General features: G+C 43.4%; 1 protein-coding gene across 1 annotated transcript in view; it reads left to right on the forward strand.

The window, feature by feature from the left end:
- LOC121292919 (RIB43A-like with coiled-coils protein 2) overlaps positions 1–7,144 on the forward strand; it is a 41,139-nt gene extending 33,995 nt beyond the window's left edge. Inside the window, exons 6-7 of the mRNA XM_041215405.1 lie at positions 5,958–6,124; positions 6,749–7,144. Coding sequence (XP_041071339.1) covers positions 5,958–6,124; positions 6,749–6,830 — 249 coding nt within the window. The 3' untranslated portion in view covers positions 6,831–7,144. The remainder of the gene's footprint in view (positions 1–5,957; positions 6,125–6,748) is intronic.
- The last annotated feature ends 13,767 nt before the right edge of the window (positions 7,145–20,911 follow it).

A 20,911-nucleotide genomic window follows, 5' to 3' on the forward strand; every position in this document is an offset into this window, starting at 1 on the left:
AGGGCCTCCATCTGTCCTTGACCCCTTGACGCTGTTATCACATCTTTTCTCCTGAAAGGATGGAGGAGCATTGATTAGTCCACTCTCTATCTGCAGCTCCAGTGCAGCCTGGCCAACCCCACCTGAGGAACACCTTGCAAGGCATATCCGAGTCGAGAACCTCAACCCCCAAAGTAATCAGGCCAAGCAGCCAGAGCTCACCGCCTTGGCTGGCGCCGTTGTCATTGACAATTGGCACTCAGACTCTTACACTGCTGAGCACCATGGTGAGACGGCCAGCCGTTAGCACTTCCCCATATAGATCCATGCCAACTTGGTACTCACCATTGCTGAGTGCAGCTGATTGTTGAAGCTTTTGCAGCACAGCACCCATGTGCGCCGCACAACATTATGGCTGCTGACCTGGGCTGCTACCTCTGCCCATGCTTTCTTGGTCAGTGGCCTCCTCAGTGGCGGTGGCCTCCTCTTGCCATCCCTGGGGATGAGGATGTCCTGCCTGGCACTGACCTCTTCCATAAGGATTCTCAGGCACTCATCTGAGAACCAGGTGGGCCGAGTGCCCAAAGTACTTGCCCTCCAGCCTAGTTTGCCCACTAGGTGCAGATGCCATTGCAGCTCAAAAAAACTGTTATCAAACAACTCCAAAGCTACCAAAGTGTCCCCTGGCAGCCTACAGGGAGCTGCCTCCCCTGCTTTTAAATCCCCCATCAGGTCGCCATTGGAGCCGGCACCCAACAGGCTCCCACCCCCACCCGGCCCTTCTGACTGTTGAGCTGACGTGTTTCATGCTGGGCAGCCCTTAATTGGCCGCCCAGCGTGAAATCACGTTGGAAACGCAATCTCACCTGGGAGCAGATCATATGTCTGCTTCTGGGCCCACCCACTTGGGACTGCCAAGTGTGAAATTCAGGCCAAGGTGTCACCGTAAGTTCAAGCTACCTTTTAGCCATTTCTTCAAAGTTGACAAAGAGACTCTTAACTGCACATACAACTGCTTGAACCCAGACCCTAAGGCATCTTTAAAGTCATGAAATCAATTAACACCAGTTCCTCGCAAACTGCTACCATCCTGTCCCCAGCCTTAACTGTAAAGTGTCACACTAGCAGAAATTCAAACTGAACTGTTTAAAAAGGTGGCTAAGATAAAATCCATAAATATTACTTCACAGCAACATAGAATCCTAAAAATTAGTAGTATGATCAAAATTTTACAGGGGGGAATCTTGTGAGGGATCAGGCTGTAGGTTGGGGGGGGGTGGTTTCCGTGTGGGGTCAGGGGGTTGGGGGGATTCCTGTGGGGGCCGGGTGAAGTCAGGAGCGGTTCTGTTCAGGGTGGTGGGAGTGGGGGGAGTCCCTTGTTGGGTTGGGATAGTAAGGGGGTGGGGGTTAGTTGGGGAGGCCTTGTGGGTGGCGATGGGGGGAGTCTTGTGGGGAAGGGGGTCAGTACTATAGTTACCCAGAAGTTAGAAGTGGCTTTAATTCTTCTAAATTTTTCTGGGTAGCTATTACTGTAAAACAGCTGGAACCATCCACAGTTTGCAATTTCATATCTTTCAGATGGTTCCCATTGCAGGGCAATTGCCCAATGGAAGTTTGGACTTCCCAGGCAATTGCCAAGCAATCCTTACCTGGGGACTTCCAGGTTGGGGGGGCGGCAGTTTCCCAGTGCATCTTTGGGGTACACCCCGGTTACAATGCCCTGGAGCTCAGAAGTTACAGGCCATGATATCCCAATTGTTACTTGATCAACTCATGTCTGGAAAGCTATCCTAAACCAGGGTCCCATCGTCCAAGCAATTAGCCTTTAATGGTCAGTCTCCAACAGTTGAATACCTCAGATGATTGCCATAGGTGCCTTGTTAATTATACTGGAGATGTGAGGCCTCCACATTCCCCAGGCGTTTGCTTTCTTTGGTGCGCTTCTGCAGAATGCTACCTCTATCTCAATGGCGATTGAAATGTGGAATGCACAGTAAAGAAAACTAGGTAGCCATCTTGGATGTGAGTTCAAGCCTCTTTGAATCTTTGTTTTTAAAAAGTCTGTTTCTTAATATGCACATTTCTTGCTTCCAGACATTGGATTAAAAATCATTGTTTGGCACAAAGCACATCTTCATAACAATGCAACGAAAAAGCAAATAGACTGTGTACATGTGGTAGATTATTTGAATTAGATAATTTAGGGAGAATAGAGGAACATGTGTACAAACTAGATAAGCATAGGACTTGGTTATCCATCAGGACATTTGTCTGTGCCTTTGAGCTTTGAATTAGGTTGCCAGCTCATGTACTGCAAATATTTAAAAGAGACCTGAATAAATTGTTGCAGGAAGTTGTTATCATGGCATACTAAACATGTGGATCTTGAATAATGTACTTCAAGGTCCTTATTTTGCCGAGTGTATTTTTAAAATTATTATTTTTAAAATTTATTTTTCAACTATTCATTCATGGGATGTGGGCATCGCTGGATAGGCCAGCATTTGTTGCCCATCTGTGATTGCCCTTGAGAAGGTGGTGGTGAGCTTGAACCGCTGCAGTCCATGTGGTGGAGGTACACCCAAAATGCTGTTAGGGAGGGAGTTCCAGGATTTTGACCCAGCAACAGTGAAGGAACGCCAGGTCAGGATTGTGCGTGGCTTGGAAGGGAACTTCCAGGTAATGGTGTTCCCATGTGTCTGCTGCCCTTGTCCCTATAGATGGTAGCAGTCATGGGTTTGGGAGACGCTGTCTAGGCAGTCTTGGTGAGTTATTGCAGTGCATCTTGTAGATGGTACACACTGCTGCCACTGTGCGTCAGTGGCTGAGGGAGTGAACGTTTGTGAATTAGGTGCCAACCAAGCAAGCTTATTTGCCCTGGATGGTGTCAAGCTTGTTGAATGTTGTTGGAGCTGCATACTTCCAGGCAAGTGGAGAATAATCCATCGCTCTACTGACTTGTGCCTGACAGATGGTGGATAGGCTTTGGGTAGTCAGGAGGTGAGCTACTCGCCACAGGATTCCTAGCTCTTGACCTGCTCTTGTGCTAGGTATGATTTCAACCAGCGGAGCGTTTTCCCCTGGTTCCCATTGACTCCAGTTTTGTTAGTGCTCCTTGATGCCACACTCAGTCAAATGCTGTCTTCATGACAAGGGCAGTCACTCTCACATCACCTTTTGAATTTCAGATATCCTGGATGAGCCCCCAACTATGTTATGGCATATCCAATGGTAAATGCTGAGTTGCTCAAATCCCAGAGGGAAACTTGAGACAACTGCCACAGCTTTTTTTACAATTTCTATGTTTCGAAATGCGGGCTTTGAATTCAGTAGTAATAAGACTACCAAGCCTTATAGGTTTCTACAAAGCTAGATTAAACATTTATTAATAAGAGAAATGATTTTAAGCACATACATATGACTATTAATTACTACTATAACAACTTCTAAATCCCCTAATTAATCTGACTCAATGTGTTACACTTGCGTTAAGGCACCAATAAAACACATAGATTTTAAAAGACCCGGTTAATGAAACATGATACCCTGAACAATCCAATTCAAAGTGAGTTTCCTTAACTTCAGTTCTTTGTAGACAGCAGCTTGAGGCTTAGATGCTGAAGGCATTTCACACTTGTTAGATCTTAAAATGCCTACCCTTGTACACAGCCTTCACTCCTTTATACATATTTTCTGCTTTGAATGCAAATTCTCATTGTTTCACTATGTCTTTGGACTTTACCTCCATGATCACAAAAAAATTATCATAGTACTAATATTAATCTTTGAGAAAAATAAATAAACTGTTTTTGAATTTCACCTGGCTAGGTGACACATTTCACCCCTTCTTTGAAAACAATCTAGTTTGGTTTATTTAAAAATGCAAATGTCCTTTTACAACTTACATTCTAAACTTCCCCCATGTTTACCTACTTAACATTTCAAACCTAGCTTATCTATTGTTACATCAAAGCCTCCAGACCAGCTGCCTTCAATCCAATTAAGATACACACACAGACACGCACATACACACCCCACTATTTTCCAATAAACTCCAACAGCATTATTATATCTTCCTGACACCATTACTTCACTGTCACTGGATAAAAATCCTGGAACTCCCTCTCTAACAGCACTGTGGGTGTACTTACACCATGTGGACTGCAGCGGTTCAAGAAGAGAGCTCACCACCACTTTCTCAAGGGCAATTAGGGATGGGCAAAAAATGCTGGCCTAACCAGCGATGCCCACATCCCATAACTGAATATAAAAAAAGTAGTTCCAAGCCTAGATGATGTGTGGCTTTGAGGGGAATTTGCAGGTGTTTCCATGCTTCTGCAGCCTTGTATTCCAGGTGGTAGAGTTGCTGCAGTGCAGCCTGTAGATGGTACACACTGCTGCCATTGTGCATTGGTGGTGGTTGGGGTGTCAGTCAGGTGAGCTGACTTTTTCTGGATGGTGTCGAATTTCTTGAGTGTTGTTGGAAATGCACTCATCCAGGCAAGTGGGGAGTATTCTATCACACTCCTAACTTGTGCCTTGTAGATGGTGGACAGGCTCTGGGGAGCCAGGAGGTGAGTTACTTGCCATAGAATTCTGAGCCTCTGACCTGCTATTGTAGCCACATTATTAATATGGCTGATCCAGTTCAGTTTCTGGTCAATAGTAACCCCCAGGATGTTGATAGTGGGGGCTTCAGCGATGTCAAGGGGAGATGGTTAGATTCTGTCTTGTTGGATGTGGTCATTTCCTGGCACATGTTAGCTCAAATAGTTTTTGTCACTTATCAGCCCAAGCCTGAATGTTGTCCAAGTCTTGCTGCATATGGAATGGAGACGGACTGCTTAAGTATCTGTGGAGCCGCAAATGGTGTTGAACATTGTGCAATTATCACTGAACATCCCATTTCTGATCTTATGATAGAGGGGAGGTCATTGGTGAAACAGCTGAAGATGGTTGAGCCTAGGACACTACCCTGAATAACTACTGCAACAATGTCCTAGGACTGAGATGATTGACTTCCAACAACCACAATCATCTTGAAGAAGAGTCATACGGACTCAAAACATTAACTCTGTTTCTCTCTCCACAGATGCTGCCAGACCCGTTGAGTTTTTCCAGTATTTTTTGTTTTTATTTCAGATTTCCAGCATTTGCAGTATTTTGCTTTTACCACAATCATCTTCTTTGTGCTAGGTTTGAACCCAACCAGTGGAGAGTTTTTCCCCTTGATTCCCATTAGCCGTCATTAGCAGAATGATTTCACTGGTCTGTTAATTATTAAGGCCATTAAATCATTCATGTCTGCAGTTTGGAGCAGGTTATTACTGAGTAAGTGCTACTTGATCGCTTCGATGATCTCTTCCATTATTTTGCTGTTGATTGAGAATAGACTGATGGGGCGATATTTGGCCAGGTTGGATTTGTCCTACATTTTTTTGTGGAAAGGGCATATCTGGGCATGAATGGGACAGACTTGTTGAACCAGCTGTTAGATTTTTGCCTTTTACATATGTTCATATACAATATATTAGCCTTTTCAGCATTCAACTCTCCAGAGGCAAAGTACAGAAAAGATGCAACTTCCAGATTGTTGATGACAAGTTCTATTCAAACTAACTGCAGTTTATACAGCAAGAGAAAACCATCTAGAACCTTAGAACTATAACTGTGAGATTAAATTTTGAAAAGAGCTCTTGTGTGTGTTATTGCATTCAAAGTACTAATCTTGTTTGATGTCTGCAGTATAATTTGTGCCTGTGATTTAATGCAACCCATTTTAGCTAATTTAAATTGACAGTCTGTTTGCTGATAGAAATACAACATGCAGACCAACTGAGGGAATTCCATTGACTGTCTTTCATTTTGATTAATCCTGTTGATGATCCATATCAGAAACTGTGATGACTTTCAAAGAACTGTTCTGAGTGTGACAATGAATTACAGTAATGAAAAAATATTGTCTTGTTTATACATAGAGACTAGAGGAGGAAGAGCATCAACGCAATTCAGAATGGGAAAGGTTGCGAGCCAATGATGCTCGAGCAGCTGTGCTTCTTGAACGACAGCAGCAGCGAGTAAATCGGCAACTTCGGAAGGAAATGGACTGCCAAAACATGCTGTTGTGTAGGGATCATAAAGCACGGTGAGTATGTTAAGTCTGCTCTGAAAATTTTGAGAAATTGATTTCACTTACATTTGACGTTTACAGGGAAGTGAATGGGGGCAACAATCCAGTAAGCTACTTAAACTAGTGAGAATACAAGGGTTTACCTAATTGATTTCTCTTATTGACATATACTGCCCTGAGAAAGTTCCATTTGGTGGCCAAGAGCTTTCCCACAAAGAGGGAAACATTTTATTGGTGAATACCTGGGTGTATCGCCGTACCCCCTTTTTGTGAGTAGATTTCCACCCTATTGGGGAAGTCAAGGATGGAGAAAAGAGGAAATTAAATAACTTTTAGAAACTTATAGAAATAGGTAAACAAAACAGAACCTGACATAAATCTCCCTGCTGAAAAGCAATTGGCCCCTCCTCAAAACTGTGAACTGGCTTTGGATGACATATCCGGATATGGAGAGAAAAGAAAGAAATAATGATGCTTGTTTTTCCAAACTACAATCGTCCCCGTTGCCAACCAATTGCAGTGGATCTTTGATACCAGTGTTGGCCCGAACCATTAACCCTTCAGGCAAGTAGGGGAGTAGGTGTAGTAGCCAACTGATTCACAATGATAGAAAGAAATGATTAATAATTTTTTTTACAGGGAGAGATTTCTGAAAAATGAAGTCTACGTGAATGTTCCAACTGACAAATATTTTGATCAATTCAACACAACCAGCCGTTGAAATGGAATACAAGGTTATCTTTTACCACATCGCAATATGTTTAAAGGGTATATTTAGTTGTTTTTCCTCATTAAGAATTATGATTTCCTGTTGCAAAAAAACACCATAAGAAAACTCACTTGATTTTCTACAATAATATCATATATTAAATTTATTATCACGTTGGATTTGAAATTATTTTACAATTAATCAGTCGTTTGTCATTTTAAACCAAGGCAGCAAAAGGTTTTTGAAAGGAAGTTGTACTTTTTTCTTTTACTTTATTGTCCATAATAAATGTTTGAAAATAAACTTCTAATGCTGCAAAATAAAAATCCATCTATCCATTTACTTTTTTGGAAATCAAACTTTCCATGATATAAGTGTCGGCAGATCAAAACTCCGTAAAAAGAATGCTGACCTGGTCTGCAAGTTGGCAGAGATTTTACCACAGTGATTAGATGATGATAACCATCTGCCTCCAACAAACTGACTCACAATGAGAGCAGCAGTCATCAGGTAAGGACTAAAATGTTTTAACTAGTTTCTGACGTGGGTATTTTTCTCATCACACTATTTTTGTGGTTAACAAAAAAAGGAATTTCTTCTTAAAATGTAATCAGTCTTGTAGAATAACAATAAACCCAGGAATCTTGGAATATACATAATAGTAAGAAAACCTTTGGCATACAGCCATTCTGCATGTTTTCCATTGAGAGCTTGGCATATACTGAAATTCTTTTGTAGTGGTGCACTGTGAAAACTTTTAGAGTCTAAAAGTCCCACAAATCAGGAACATGACAGGTATAAGCAACATACTTGCACTTCTGACTAATAGAGTGACCACCTGTAAAGTACTCAATTGTTTAGTATTATATCAAAGATTCTGTGAGTTTTCCTTTAGTTGCATTCTTAAGATAACACACGTGGATGACCATTCATTTATATTCCATTGCATGGCAATGCAATGTTTATCTATTAAACAGCAAAAATAGCTGATTCTTGTCAAAGCAAACAAACATTTTCTGACACACAAAATTCAAATCTTCATTTCTCTAACCAGTATTTTTTCAAATGCCTACCTCTATTGTATATATAACAGAGACTTACCATCTTCCTCTCTGTTTCCACCTGTAAGATTTAAGTTACAAAGTACCTACTAGAGGAAATTTTCGTCCTCATAGCATAAAATCTGTTGTTGGGAAATTGTTGTAGTCTATAATTATGGACCTGAGGGCTGAATATCTTGAAAATTTTCAGCTGACTAGAGACAGGCTGTTTAGATTTGTAAAGGGTAGGTCATGCCTGATGAATCTGATTGAATTTTTTGAAGAGTTAACTGAAGTTTTGGAATATCTATGGATGTTACTTCTATGGACTTCTAGAAGGCATTTGATAAAGTCCCTCACTAGCTAAAGTTGAAGTCCTGGAACTGAAGGTAGATTATTGATCTACTTCAGGGTTTGGTGGAGCTGAAGGATTCAGAAAGTAGAGATAAAGGGCAATTGCAATAAGATTAGTAAGGAGAGAAAAATTAAAGTATGAGAGAAAGCTAGCTGGAAATATAAAGACTGTAAGGCCAGGATTTTCCCCTCGGTGATTTGGGGGTGGGGCCCGCTCGCCGAGGGGAAAATGACGCGGGATGACGTCAGGAGGAACTCCCGGTGTCATCCCGGTCCCTCTAAATTTTTAGGAAGGCGGGCGGACAGCGAAATCAGCTGTCCGCCTGCCGACCTGTCAATGGCCAATTGAGGCTATTGACAGGCTAATTAAAGTAATTAAACACCTGCCTGGCCAACCTTAAGGCTGGCAGGGCAGACCAGGAACCCCAGCGGGCTCCAGATTACTCACTGGCGGGATGAAGTTTCATGTCTGTTTTGTAAAAAAGTATTACAATTTATGTGTTTTTTATTAACATGTCCCATCTTGAGTGACATTGTCACATGAGGGGGACATGTTAATAATTTTTTAATGTTTCTATTTTTACACTTAGCTTACCTGTCACGAATCTCCCTGAGACAGCACTTTGCCTCAGGGAGAAGTGCGTTCTTTTACACGCATGCGTGGAAGAGCACACTTTGACAGATGGGGAATGCCTCCCCCCCGGAACAGGAAGCACATAGTGCTTCCTGTCAGGGATGCCGCTGGGCAGGCCTTAATTGGCCCGCCCACTTAAAATGATGGCGGGCCCCGCTTCAGTGGTGGGGGTCGGCTGGCTGCCCGCCGCCGAGCCAATGGGGCCCGCACGCCATCAGAGGGCAAAATTCTGCCCTAAGAGTTTCTATAGATATTTAAGTAAGTAAATAGTTAACAAAGTGAGCTTTGATCCTATAGAAAGTCAGCCTGGAGAATTAGTAATGGAAAGTAATTAGGAAAGCTAATAGAATATTATTGTTTATTGTGAGGGGAATTGAGTACAAAAGTAGGGAGGTTATGCTTCAGTTGTACAGGGCACTGGTGAGACCACATCTGGAGTACTGTGTACAGTATTGGTCTCCTTATTTAAAGAAAGATGTAAATGCATTAGAAGCAGTTCAGGGAAGGTTCACTAGACTAATACCAGGAATGGGTGGATTGTCTTATGAGGATAAGTTGGACAGGTTAGGCTTGTATCCACTGGAGTTTAGAAGAGCAAGAGGTGATTTGATCAAAACCTTTAAGATCATGAGTGGTCTAGACAGAGTGGATGTGGAGATGATATTTCCCCTTGTGAGAGAATCTAGAACTAGGGGTCACTGTTTAAAAATAAGGGATCGCTCATTTATGACCGAGTTGAGGAGAAACTTTTTCTCTCAGAGGCTCGTGAGTCTTTGGAACTCTCTTCCTCAAAAGGCAGTGGAAGCAGGGCTTTTGAATATTTTTAAGACAGAGCTAGGTAGATTCCTGATTGATAAGGGTTAGGCGGTAGGTTACAATCATATCAGCCATGATCTTATTGAATGGCGGAGCAGGCTTATAGGGCCGAGTGGCCTACTCCTGCTCCATATTCGTATGTACTCTAATTGACAGGGTGTCCCACAAGGACTTGTGTTGGAGCTTCAATTACTCACTGTATTTATTAACGATTTAAGAAAGCCACTTATCCACATTTTCTAATAACGTAAAAGTAGGTCATATTGGAACCAGTGTAGGCAGAAAGGTAAAATTACAAAGGGCTATTGATAGGGCAAAACTGTGGCAAATCAATTTAAATGTAGACAAATGTGAAGTCATCTATTATGAGCCTAAAATGGATAGAACAGAATTTCTAAATGGTGAATACTGAAACAGTGCAGGTTTAAAGAGACCTGGGATTCCAGATTCATAGATCATTAAAATGTCATGAACTGATACAGAAAATAGTCAACAAGGCTAATAGAATGTTGGCTTTTATAGCTAGAGGAAGATAATATAAGGGGGTTGAAGTCATATTTCAGTTATACAAAACCATGGTTAACTGTAAAAGAAATATAATTTTTTTACCTAATATTACTGTGGGAAATTGAAGCAAGCTTGTGTGTGTGTGTGTGTGTGTGTGTGTGTGTGTGTGTGTGTGACTAATTTAATCAAACAGAAGACAGTCAGACTGTAAGGCTTCAACCATCAAAAGGGTTAGATGTAGGCAGACATTTTGAAATGGAAATGGAGCTGACATTTGCATTTTTAGCTAAGTTGAGAGGTCTTTTGAATTTCAAAGGAGAATTAGAATGTGACAAGGAAAATGGTTGTATCGTGCAGGAGCTCATAGGTAAACAAACAGTGGGGGTATCATGTTGTATTGACCCAAAAGCTAAGACAAGATGGAAACATGAAAGATCTTATATTTGGAAGAGTTTAAGTTTCAAGAGAAATTTGAAGCAATTGATTTAAAGAATCAAAAGGGAGAAAATATATTTAAAGAAAGAAGGAAAGCTGAATGGGAAGTGGCCCTGTGAGATCTTCAGAGGTGGACTGAGGTGAAATAGACCTGTGAAAAAGCAGCCTGTAACCACCCCAGAGAAGTGCTGGTTTGGTCCAGAGTGCAAGGTTTTGTTAAAAGCTTTGGAGTTCCATGTTGCGTGAGAAGGAGAGAAGCTGTGAAATACCTCCCTTATATGAGCAGTGGATGCTTATGGTAATATTGCTGGATGTTTTATAGATTAAAAACCTATTTCGATTGTTGCCTGAAACGGGTGTGTAGCTGGGAGGCTAGTTAAGTAGAAATCTTTTGGAAACTGTTATAAGACTGTAATATTGTGTGTTTAACTTCTTTTCTTTTGTTAATAAATGTTTTAATTTAATCTTTACAATCTCCAAAGGTGGTAGTAGACTCTTTACTTCTGACTTCAGTGAGCGTACCTTCTCGTAATAAATACAAATTGCAAAATCACTGTGATAGCTTGACCAAGTTTCCCTTTGGGATTTGGTCAGCCTGGCAATTACCATCTTCCATTTCATAACATAGCCCAATCCTGAAGTACTATGTTTAGTCCTGGGAACCACACCTTAGGAAGGGCATATTGGCCTTGGAGCGAGTGCATCATAGATTTACTAGAATGATATCTGGATTCCAGGAGTTAAGCTATGAGGAGAGAGTAAAATTTTCCTAGAATTTTGCAGATGAAATGAGGATTAGATTGAAGTTTTCAAGATATTGACAGCAACAGATGGGGTAGATTGGGCGAAACTATTTCTGCTAGTTGGGGAGTCTATGACTAAGAGGTGCAATCAAGAAGTTAGACCCAGACCTTTCATGAGTGAAATTAGGAAACATTCCTTTACTGAGAGGATGGTAGAAGTTTGGAACTCTCTTCTGCAAATGGTAGAAGTTTGGAACTCTTTTCTGCAAATAGCCGTTGATGCTAAATTAATTGTTGATTTTAAAATCGCAATTGATGGATTTCTGTTGCCAAAGGTATTAAGGGATAAAGGGCAAAGAGCATATGGAGTTAGGTTGCAGATCAGCAATGATTTAATTGAATGGCAGGACAGACAAAAGGGGCTAAATGGGCCTACAACTGTTCCTATGTTTACACAATCATATTCAGATAGTTTGAACATTTTCTCAATGTTCTCACACTCCCTCCTTGGCCAGTAGTGTAATGTAACATTTGCTTTATTTGGTCCTTTATGTGGTTAATCACCCTTTCCTGTCTTGTGAGCTTGTTTGTAACACCAAAAATAATATTGGTGCAATTTTGTATATGCCAGCAACATTCTGTTACTATAACACAAATACACAAGGTAAGTCAAAGTTGCAAGTAAGAGCATTAGAGGTACTCAGGGCAATAACTTCAATCTAAGAATGTAAAGCCCAGGTATTGTCTTTATAGTGCTCCTTAAAGTAAAATAACTTTTTCATTTAAATGAAGCAGTTGATGTTATTTAAATAGCTTGTTTCAATTTTTTTTAACATTATATCTGTGAGAAAGCATTATTCAACCTTTAAAATGTTATTGATAATCAATTGTTAATACATGTACACTTATGAGCATCAGTATAATGACGTTGGACAGAAGTCCATAAATGTGTTTCCGTCTTGTTTTTCATTTTTATTGGCACATTGTGGCCCTTAAGGTATTGAATTTTTGGCTCAATTATAAAAAAAATGGCTGTTCTTGTTATTAAGGTTGCAGACCCCTGAGCTAGCCAAAAGCCGTACAACTATGTGGCTACCAATGTCAACCCCGCCACCTCCAACTCCCAACACAAACACCCCCACAGTCAATAATCCTTCCATTTCACCAGCACCCACTATTCGTCCTCTGATGCTGTCATGCCACAAGGCTGATGCCCAGGTGAACAGCAATAATGGAAATGACTGGGCAATAGAGACATGAAATAAAGTTTATGGTGTAAAAATTTAACACATTAACAGACCTCTAAACACCTCAGTGATTTCCCTCATGAAACTACGCAGTTTTTACCTTTTCCTATTACTCCTACATGTGGTGCTACCCACGTGGCTTCAGCAAATGTAGCGGCAGGGTGCTCTTTCCCCTGCTCTGATTTCCAAAGTGCTCATTACTGCTGTCCTCTAGGTTTTACAACCTGTGAAGGTAACTCAGCCATCCAAGTGGGAGTGGAAGTGTTGTGCAGAAAAGGGAGAGGAGTGGGAACACCTTGAGTAGAGTACTTGCTTCTATGTGTCTTTGCTCCATCTTCCCTCTTATGGCCCACACTCACTTCCTAGCCAGCCAAGAGCTGGGGAGCAGTTTTCTGCACATCAGTTCGGTGCTGAATGACCAAGGTGAGGTTGTACTGGGAGACTGGATGTGCCATTGAGAGCCAACATGTTAATGGTTGCCTCCTGCGTCTCTTGTTATGGAGGTGCACATCAACTTAAAGGCCCAGACATCATGGTGCTCACACTACAGATGGACTCCTCCAATCTCTAATGCTGTGAACTGTGTCTGGAAATGCTGACAGAACCCATTACTATTCCAGAATAGTCCACTTGATCAATGACCCTCCTGAGGCAAAGCATCAGTGTCAAGCTGAGCAGAGCTTGGAGGATCCTGCGCCCTCCAACAGTGCTGTCCCTGTCTCCAAACCTGTTCTTACTCACTTTTGATGTGTGACCCACCATGTGACAAGCCAGCACCCTGCCAAGGTGGACATCTGAGTAGGTAAATAGTGGGCATGAATCGTCTGATGCTTCTTCAGAGTACACAACCTCCTCTGAGGAATACTCAGCCACGTCTTGCACCAGCTCTTGTGTTATACTTAAAGGATTTGTGGGAGATGAAAGACATGAATTAGAACTGCCAAGAGGAAAGATTCAAAGTCGTCATTGTTCAGGTGATTATATTTCGGTCACAGATGACACCACATCAAATGAGTGATTGTTGTGTGCATGTCTACCTCTAAATGATGGTATTCGTTCAAAATAGGAGCTGGGAAATTGAAAACATTTGAAACTGAATTAGTTAAATAAAGCATAATAAAGATGACAGGACAGGTGATGTGATGCAGATCTAGCATGTAAGAGCTTGTAGACACCAGTGTGATCCATAGCGATCATAGCTGAATTAAGTGGCTGCAGCTCCAGTGTTGATGAGCTGGCATCCGAGCTTAGGACACTGCGATGCATCAGTGAGGGGGAAAAGTTACCTGGACACTTTGTTCCAGGAGACAGTCACACTTCCTAGGCAAGGTTCATCAGATTTGGACCTTGGCAAGAGACAGGTTGGTGTGACTGTGAGTGAGGCAGGAATGGGAACCAAGAATGTAGAAATGGAGGAGCCTCAGCTATTACAATTGTCCAACAGATTTGAGGATCCTGCAGCTTGTGTGGATGAGTGCAGGGGTTGCAGGGTGGATGTGCAAACTGGCCATGGTACTGTGATACAGGGAGCCATTTATCAAGTAGGGGGAGTAAAAAGGGATGTAGTTGCAGTAGGGGGCAGTATGGTTATGAGGATGGATGCTCTTCTCTGCAGCCAAGGGTGTGAGTCCCAAAGGCTGTGTTGCCTGCCCTGTGTCAGGATTTGGGACATCTGCTCAGGGCTGGAGAGCAACTTGCTTTGGAGGGGAAGGATCTATTTGTCCATGTGGGTACTAATAGCATAAATTCGGACTAGAAAAGAGGTTCTACTTGGGGATTGTGGGCAGCTAGGAGTTTTATTGAAAAGCAGAACAAAAGTAATAATATCTGGATTACCACCTGAACCACGAGTCAATTGGCATAGGGTAAATAAGTTCACAGAGTTGAATGCATGGCTCACAGAGTGGAGTAAATGATATGAAAATGTAAGTTTGTTAATTTTGGCACAAAGAGTAGAAAAGTAGAATATTATTTAAGTGAAGAGACAGCAGAAATCTGTGCTACAGAGGGATTTGGGTGTGCTCATACATAAAAGCTAACATTCGGATACAGCACAAAAACGGAATTACCTGGAAAAACTCAGCAGGTCTGGCAGCATCGGCAGAGAAGAAAAGAGTTGACGTTTCGAGTCCTCATGACCCTTTGACAGAACTAGGTGAATCCCAGGAAGGGGTGAAATATAAGCTGGTTTAAGGTGGTTGGGGGGGGGTTGGGTTGGGGGAGAGAAGTGGAAGGGGGTGGTGTGGTTGTAGGCAAAAGCAGTGATAGAAGCAGATCATCAAAAGATGTCACAGACAGCAGAACAAAAGAACACATAGGTGTCAAAGTTGGTGATATTATCTAAACGAATGTGTTAATTAAGAATGGATGGTAGGGCACTCAAGGTATAACTCTAGTGGGGGTGGGGGGAGCATAAAAGATTTAAAAATATTTAAAAATAATGGAAATAGGTGGGAAAAAGAAAAATCTATATAATTTATTGGAAAAATGACAAAAGGAAGGGGGAAAAAACAGAAAGGGGGTGGGGATGGAGGAGGGAGGTCAAGACCTATCTAAAGTTGTTGAATTCAATATTCAGTCTGGAAGGCTGTAAAGTGCCTAGTCGGAAGATGAGGTGTTGTTCCTCCAGTTTGCGTTGGGCTTCACTGGAACAATGCAGCAAGCCAAGGACAGACATGTGGGCAAGAGAGCAGGGTGGAGTGTTGAAATGGCAAGTGACATGGAGGTTTGGGTCATTCTTGCAGACAGACCGCAGGTGTTCTGCAAAGCGGTCGCCCAGTTTACGTTTGGTCTCTCCAATGTAGAGGAGACCGCATTGGGAGCAACGAATGCAGTAGACTAAGTTGGGAGAAATGCAAGTGAAATGTTGCTTCACTTGAAAGGAGTGTTTGGGCCCTTGGACGGTGAGGAGAGATGAAGTGAAGGGGCAGGTGTTACATCTTTTGCGTGGGCATGGGGTGGTGCCATAGGTGGGGGTTGGGGAGTAGGGGGTGATGGAGGAGTGGACCAGGGTGTCCTGGAGGGAATGATCCCTACGGAATGCCGACAGTGGGGGTGAAGGGAAGATGTGTTTGGTAGTGGCATCATGCTGGAGTTGGCGGAAATGGCGGAGGATGATCCTTTGAATGCGGAGGCTGGTGGGGTGATAAGTGAGGACAAGGGGGATCCTATCATGTTTCTGAGAGGGAGGAGAAGGCATGAGGGCGGATGCGCGGGAGATGGGCCGGACACAGTTGAGGGCCCTGTCAATGACTGTGGGTGGAAAACCTCGGTTAAGGAAGAAGGAGGACATGTCAGAGGAACTGTTTTTGAAGGTAGCATCATCGGAACAGATGCAACGGAGGCGAAGGAACTGAGAGAATGGGATGGAGCCCTTACAGGAAGCGGGGTGTGAGGAGCTGTAGTCAAGGTAGCTGTGGGAGTCGGTAGGCTTGTAATGGATATTGGTGGACAGTCTATCACCAGAGATTGAGACAGAGAGGTCAAGGAAGGGAAGGGAAGTGTCAGAGATGGACCACGTGAAAATGATGGAGGGGTGGAGATTGGAAGCAAAATTAATAAATTTTTCCAAGTCCCAGCGAGAGCACGAAACAGCACCGAAGTAATCATCGATGTATCGGAGAAAGAGTTGTGGAAGGGGGCCGGAGTAGGACTGGAACAAGGAATGTTCCACATACCCCACAAAGAGACAGGCATAGCTGGGGCCCATGCGGGTACCCATAGCCACACCTTTTATTTGGAGGGAGTGAGAGGAGTTGAAGGAGAAATTGTTCAGTGTGAGAACAAGTTCAGCCTGACGGAGGAGAGTAGTGGTGGATGGGGATTGTTCGGGCCTCTGTTCGAGGAAGAAGCTAAGGGCCCTCAGACCATCCTGGTGGGGGATGGAGGTGTAGAGGGATTGGACGTCCATGGTGAAGAGGAAGCGGTTGGGGCCAGGGAACTGGAAATTGTTGATGTGACGTAAGGTGTCAGAGGAATCATGAATGTAGGTGGGAAGGGACTGGACAAGGGGAGAGAGAAGGGAGTCAAGATAACGAGAGATGAGTTCTGTGGGGCAGGAGCAAGCTGACACAATCGGTCTACCGGGACAGTTCTGTTTGTGGATTTTGGGTAGGAGGTAGAAGCGGGCCGTCCGAAGTTGGGCGACTATCAGGTTGGAAGCTGTGGGAGGAAGATCACCAGAGGAGATGAGGTCAGTGACAGTCCTGGAAACACCATCACCCCCTACTCCCCAACCCCCACCTATGGCACCACCCCATGCCCACGCAAAAGATGTAACACCTGCCCCTTCACTTCCTCTCTCCTCACCATCCAAGGGCCCAAACACTCCTTTCAAGTGAAGCAACATTTCACTTGCATTTCCCCCAACTTAGTCTACTGCATTCGTTGCTCCCAATGCGGACTCCTCTACATTGGAGAGACCAAACGTAAACTGGGCGACCGCTTTGCAGAACACCTGCGGTCTGTCCGCAAGAATGACCCCAACCTCCCTGTCACTTGCCATTTCAACACTCCACCCTGCTCTCTTGCCCACATGTCTGTCCTTGGCTTGCTGCATTTTTCCAGTGAAGCCCAACACAAACTGGAGGAACAACACCTCATCTTCCGACTAGGCACTTTACAGCCTTCCGGACTGAATATTGAATTCAACAACTTTAGATAGGTCTTGACCTCCCTCCTCCATCCCCACCCCCTATCTGTTTCTTCCCCCTTCCTTTTGTTATTTTTCCAATAAATTATATAGATTTTTCTTTTTCCCACCTATTTCCATTATTTTAAAATATTTTTAATTCTTTTATGCTCCCCCCACCCCCACTAGAGCTATACCTTGAGTGCCCTACCATCCATTCTTAATTAACACATTTGTTTAGATAATATCACCAACTTCGACACCTATGTGTTCTTTTGTTCTGCTGTCTGTGACATCTTTTGATGATCTGCTTCTATCACTGCTTTTGCCTACAACCACACCACCCCCCTCCACTTCTCTCCCCCCACCCAACCGCCCCCTCCCTCCACCACCTTAAACCAGCTTATATTTCACCCCTTCCTGGGATTCACCTAGTTCTGTCGAAAGGTCATGAGGACTCGAAACGTCAACTCTTTTCTTCTCCGCCGATGCTGCCAGACCTGCTGAGATTTTCCAGGTAATTCTGTTTTTGTTTTGGATTTCCAGCATCCGCAGTTTTTTGTTTTTAATTCGGATACAGCAAGTGATTGAGAAAGCAAATGGGATGTTTGCCTTTATTGCAAGGAGAATGGAATATTAAAGTAATTGTTACAGCTACAGCTGTACAGGGCCTTTGCGATTCCGCATCTGGACTACTGTGTACAGTTTCGGTCTACTTAGTTAAGGAGAGATATAATTGCATTAAAAACAGTTCAGAGAAGATTCACTTGGCTGATCCCTGGGATAAAGGAGTTGACTTACAAGGAAAAGTTGAGCAGGTTAGGACTATGCTCATTGGAATTTAGAAGAATGAGAGGTAATATTACTGAAACGTAGGGCTGGATTTTACAGCCCACATTGGGCATGTTTTCTGTGGGGGGAGGGCAGGTAAAATATGTTGGGTGACTAGCCCGCTTTCTTCCCACCCATTCGTGACCTGGTCCCCATAAAACAGGAGTGGGGTGGGTAATGCACCCACTAACCACCTGCCCTTGGGCCTATTGAGGGTCTTAAGTGGCCAATTATTGCCCACCTAAAGCCTTCAATTCACCTCCACTGCCATAATACACTTGGCAGTGGAAGGCAGATGAGAGTAGGAAAGGCCGTTTTTAACAAATTTGGTGAAATGGTGGGAAGGCTGGTGGCGGGTGGATCATCATTCATGGGGTGCCCTGTGTGCATCCGGGGCAACCCCCAACATTTTACCCACGCTTTGTGCCTCCCCTCCTAGACTCCAAAACCCATTCCCCAACTCTCTCGCACCCCCTCACCCCTGCCGTCAGCAGTCACCTCCGAGGCTGACCAGCACTTGTCCCCAGACACCCCCCATCCCTCAGCAGTCGCCTGCAGGGCCAGGCATCAATTTCCCTCACCACCCCCCCCCCAACCACCTCACCCCCAACCCCTGCTGGCGCCCCGGGGCCTGTAAACAACAGGCAAACCATGGAGAATACTGCTGCTCATTCACTTCAGTTCCCCCAAAGTGAAGGCCACCAAGTGCATGTCACTTGCGTGCTGTTGCGAAACATGTTGCCGTGCTTTCCCACTGATGTGGACAGACGATACGGTGGGTTTCCAAGAGCCTGGCGGGAAGGCCTTTTAATTATATGCTAATGTATTACAATTAGCTCCCCACCAACCGATGGTGGGAAATGTAGCCCGCCATCGGTGGGCTAAGCAGAAGATCGTGACCTACCTTCACGTGAAGTGGGTCCCACCACATTTTCCACGCACGCCATCTATCATACCTGCTACCAGCGGGCTCGGAAGATTCAGGCCATGGTTTCATGTGAGTCCAGAGTCCAGACTCAAAAGTCCAATGGCATATTCCTTCAGAGGTTAGCAGGCTGAAACTGTTGCAGGGTGATCCATCTTTCCAGAAGCGAGGACTTCCACGATAGAAGAAGGCACATGAAGATGATTGATTCTTATAGGCATCAATACAGGAGTTCCAATATTCCAGTAGTATGCAGCGTAGAAGAGCTCATTCTGCTGCTACCTGTTAGAAGGTGAAATGGTGTTTATTAGAGGAGTTAGTGTCCCTTTTGTCCTTGCAGACATACCATCTATGTTGGCTGGAGCTCTGCCTTAGAAATGTAAACGGGTGTTGGTGCATTTCTTTGTAATTTGAATTTCTGCAATCACAGGGGCATTAGTGCTACTTTAAAACAATGAGGCCCCTGCTGATTTCTGAGAGTCAAAAATTCCTTTGGTATGAGTCATGGCTAGTCAGGGAAAAGCCTTTGTACAGTTAAAACAAAATTTTTTTTTATAGAGTTGCCAGGTTGATGTCTTCATGCATTAGGAAAGGCACATCCTTTCTCAACAATTCCCTCAGGATTAAGATTTTTGAGCAAAATTAGGAATGCATGGAAACAAGAAATTAAAGAACCCTAGGCATCTTTGGAGACAGTCCTTATCTTGAGGAGCTAACATGGCCTCCATTTTACTTGGATCGGGATATATGCCAGCACTGAAATAAACAGAACTTAAGAAATTGATCTGCTGCACGTTGATGTCACATTTCAGACTTTTGAACAGCAATCCTTCATTATGTGCCACTTGCATCAATATATGCAGATTATAGTCATGTTCTTGTTTCATTCTTCCCACAACAGCTAGGTCATCTGCGATACAGATGCATCCTGGTACAGTGCATGTGATGCCATCCCTGTGAGCTTGAAAGAGATCCCAGCTAACAGATAGCACAAAAGGAAGTAATTGAAAACAGTATCATCTGAATAGGGTACAAAATGTAATAAGCTCTTGGGACCTTTACTGTGAGATATACTGACCAGTAACCATGCTTGGAATCAAGCTTTGAGAAGAATTTTGCCCCCTCAAGCCTTGAATTTAACTCTTGGACAATGTTTCAAAGCTGCGTTCAAATGTCATGGATCGAGGCATACTTGTAATCATCCCTCCTTCTTTATGACACATGCGATTGAGCTGCACCAATCTGTGTGCTCTTATACTCATAATGATTCCGTCTTTTTCCATTTTGTCTAGCTCGACCTTCAGTTTGTCTTGTATGTGGATAGTGCACTTTTTTGGTGGATCAATTGATGGACTGCATTCTCTTGCAAATGTAATGTTGCAGTTCCCTTGAAACTAACAATTCTGTTTATTTTGATGTTAGGTCATGAACTGAGGTGATAGGAGTAGTTTCTGAGGTTGATCTCTCTGTGATGTCTGACTGAGTAGCTATTCAATGCTATACATTTTGGGCTTGTCTAGGAGATCTTTCTGGGATGTCTCGATGGGATTGGGTGTGATCACCAACTCAACAATTATGTCTGTTGGTTCTGCATTTGAAAAATCTCAGTACGTACTGTTTTCTCTGCATCTGCTAACCAAGTGGTCTATGGGTTCTGTGGGCTGCTGTTGAAATGACATGAATTCCAATCCTCGAAAACATAAGTTTTACCTGATTCTGAACCAGTCTTCCAATGTAGACCATGACCAGGATTTTACAGCCCCATAGTGATGCATCTCCCCCGGCGGACTCAGTGAGCCATTTAAATCTGCATTTAGTTCAGCAGGCCCATAATATCCCACCGGGTGGGAGGGGCCTTAAAATCCTGGCCCGTAACTTTTGGGGATCCTTTAACTCTTTTTCTGTTAATCTTGACATGTTCAGCCTATGTA

Source organism: Carcharodon carcharias, chromosome 21, assembly GCF_017639515.1.
Source record: "Carcharodon carcharias isolate sCarCar2 chromosome 21, sCarCar2.pri, whole genome shotgun sequence".
Lineage (NCBI taxonomy): Eukaryota > Metazoa > Chordata > Chondrichthyes > Lamniformes > Lamnidae > Carcharodon > Carcharodon carcharias.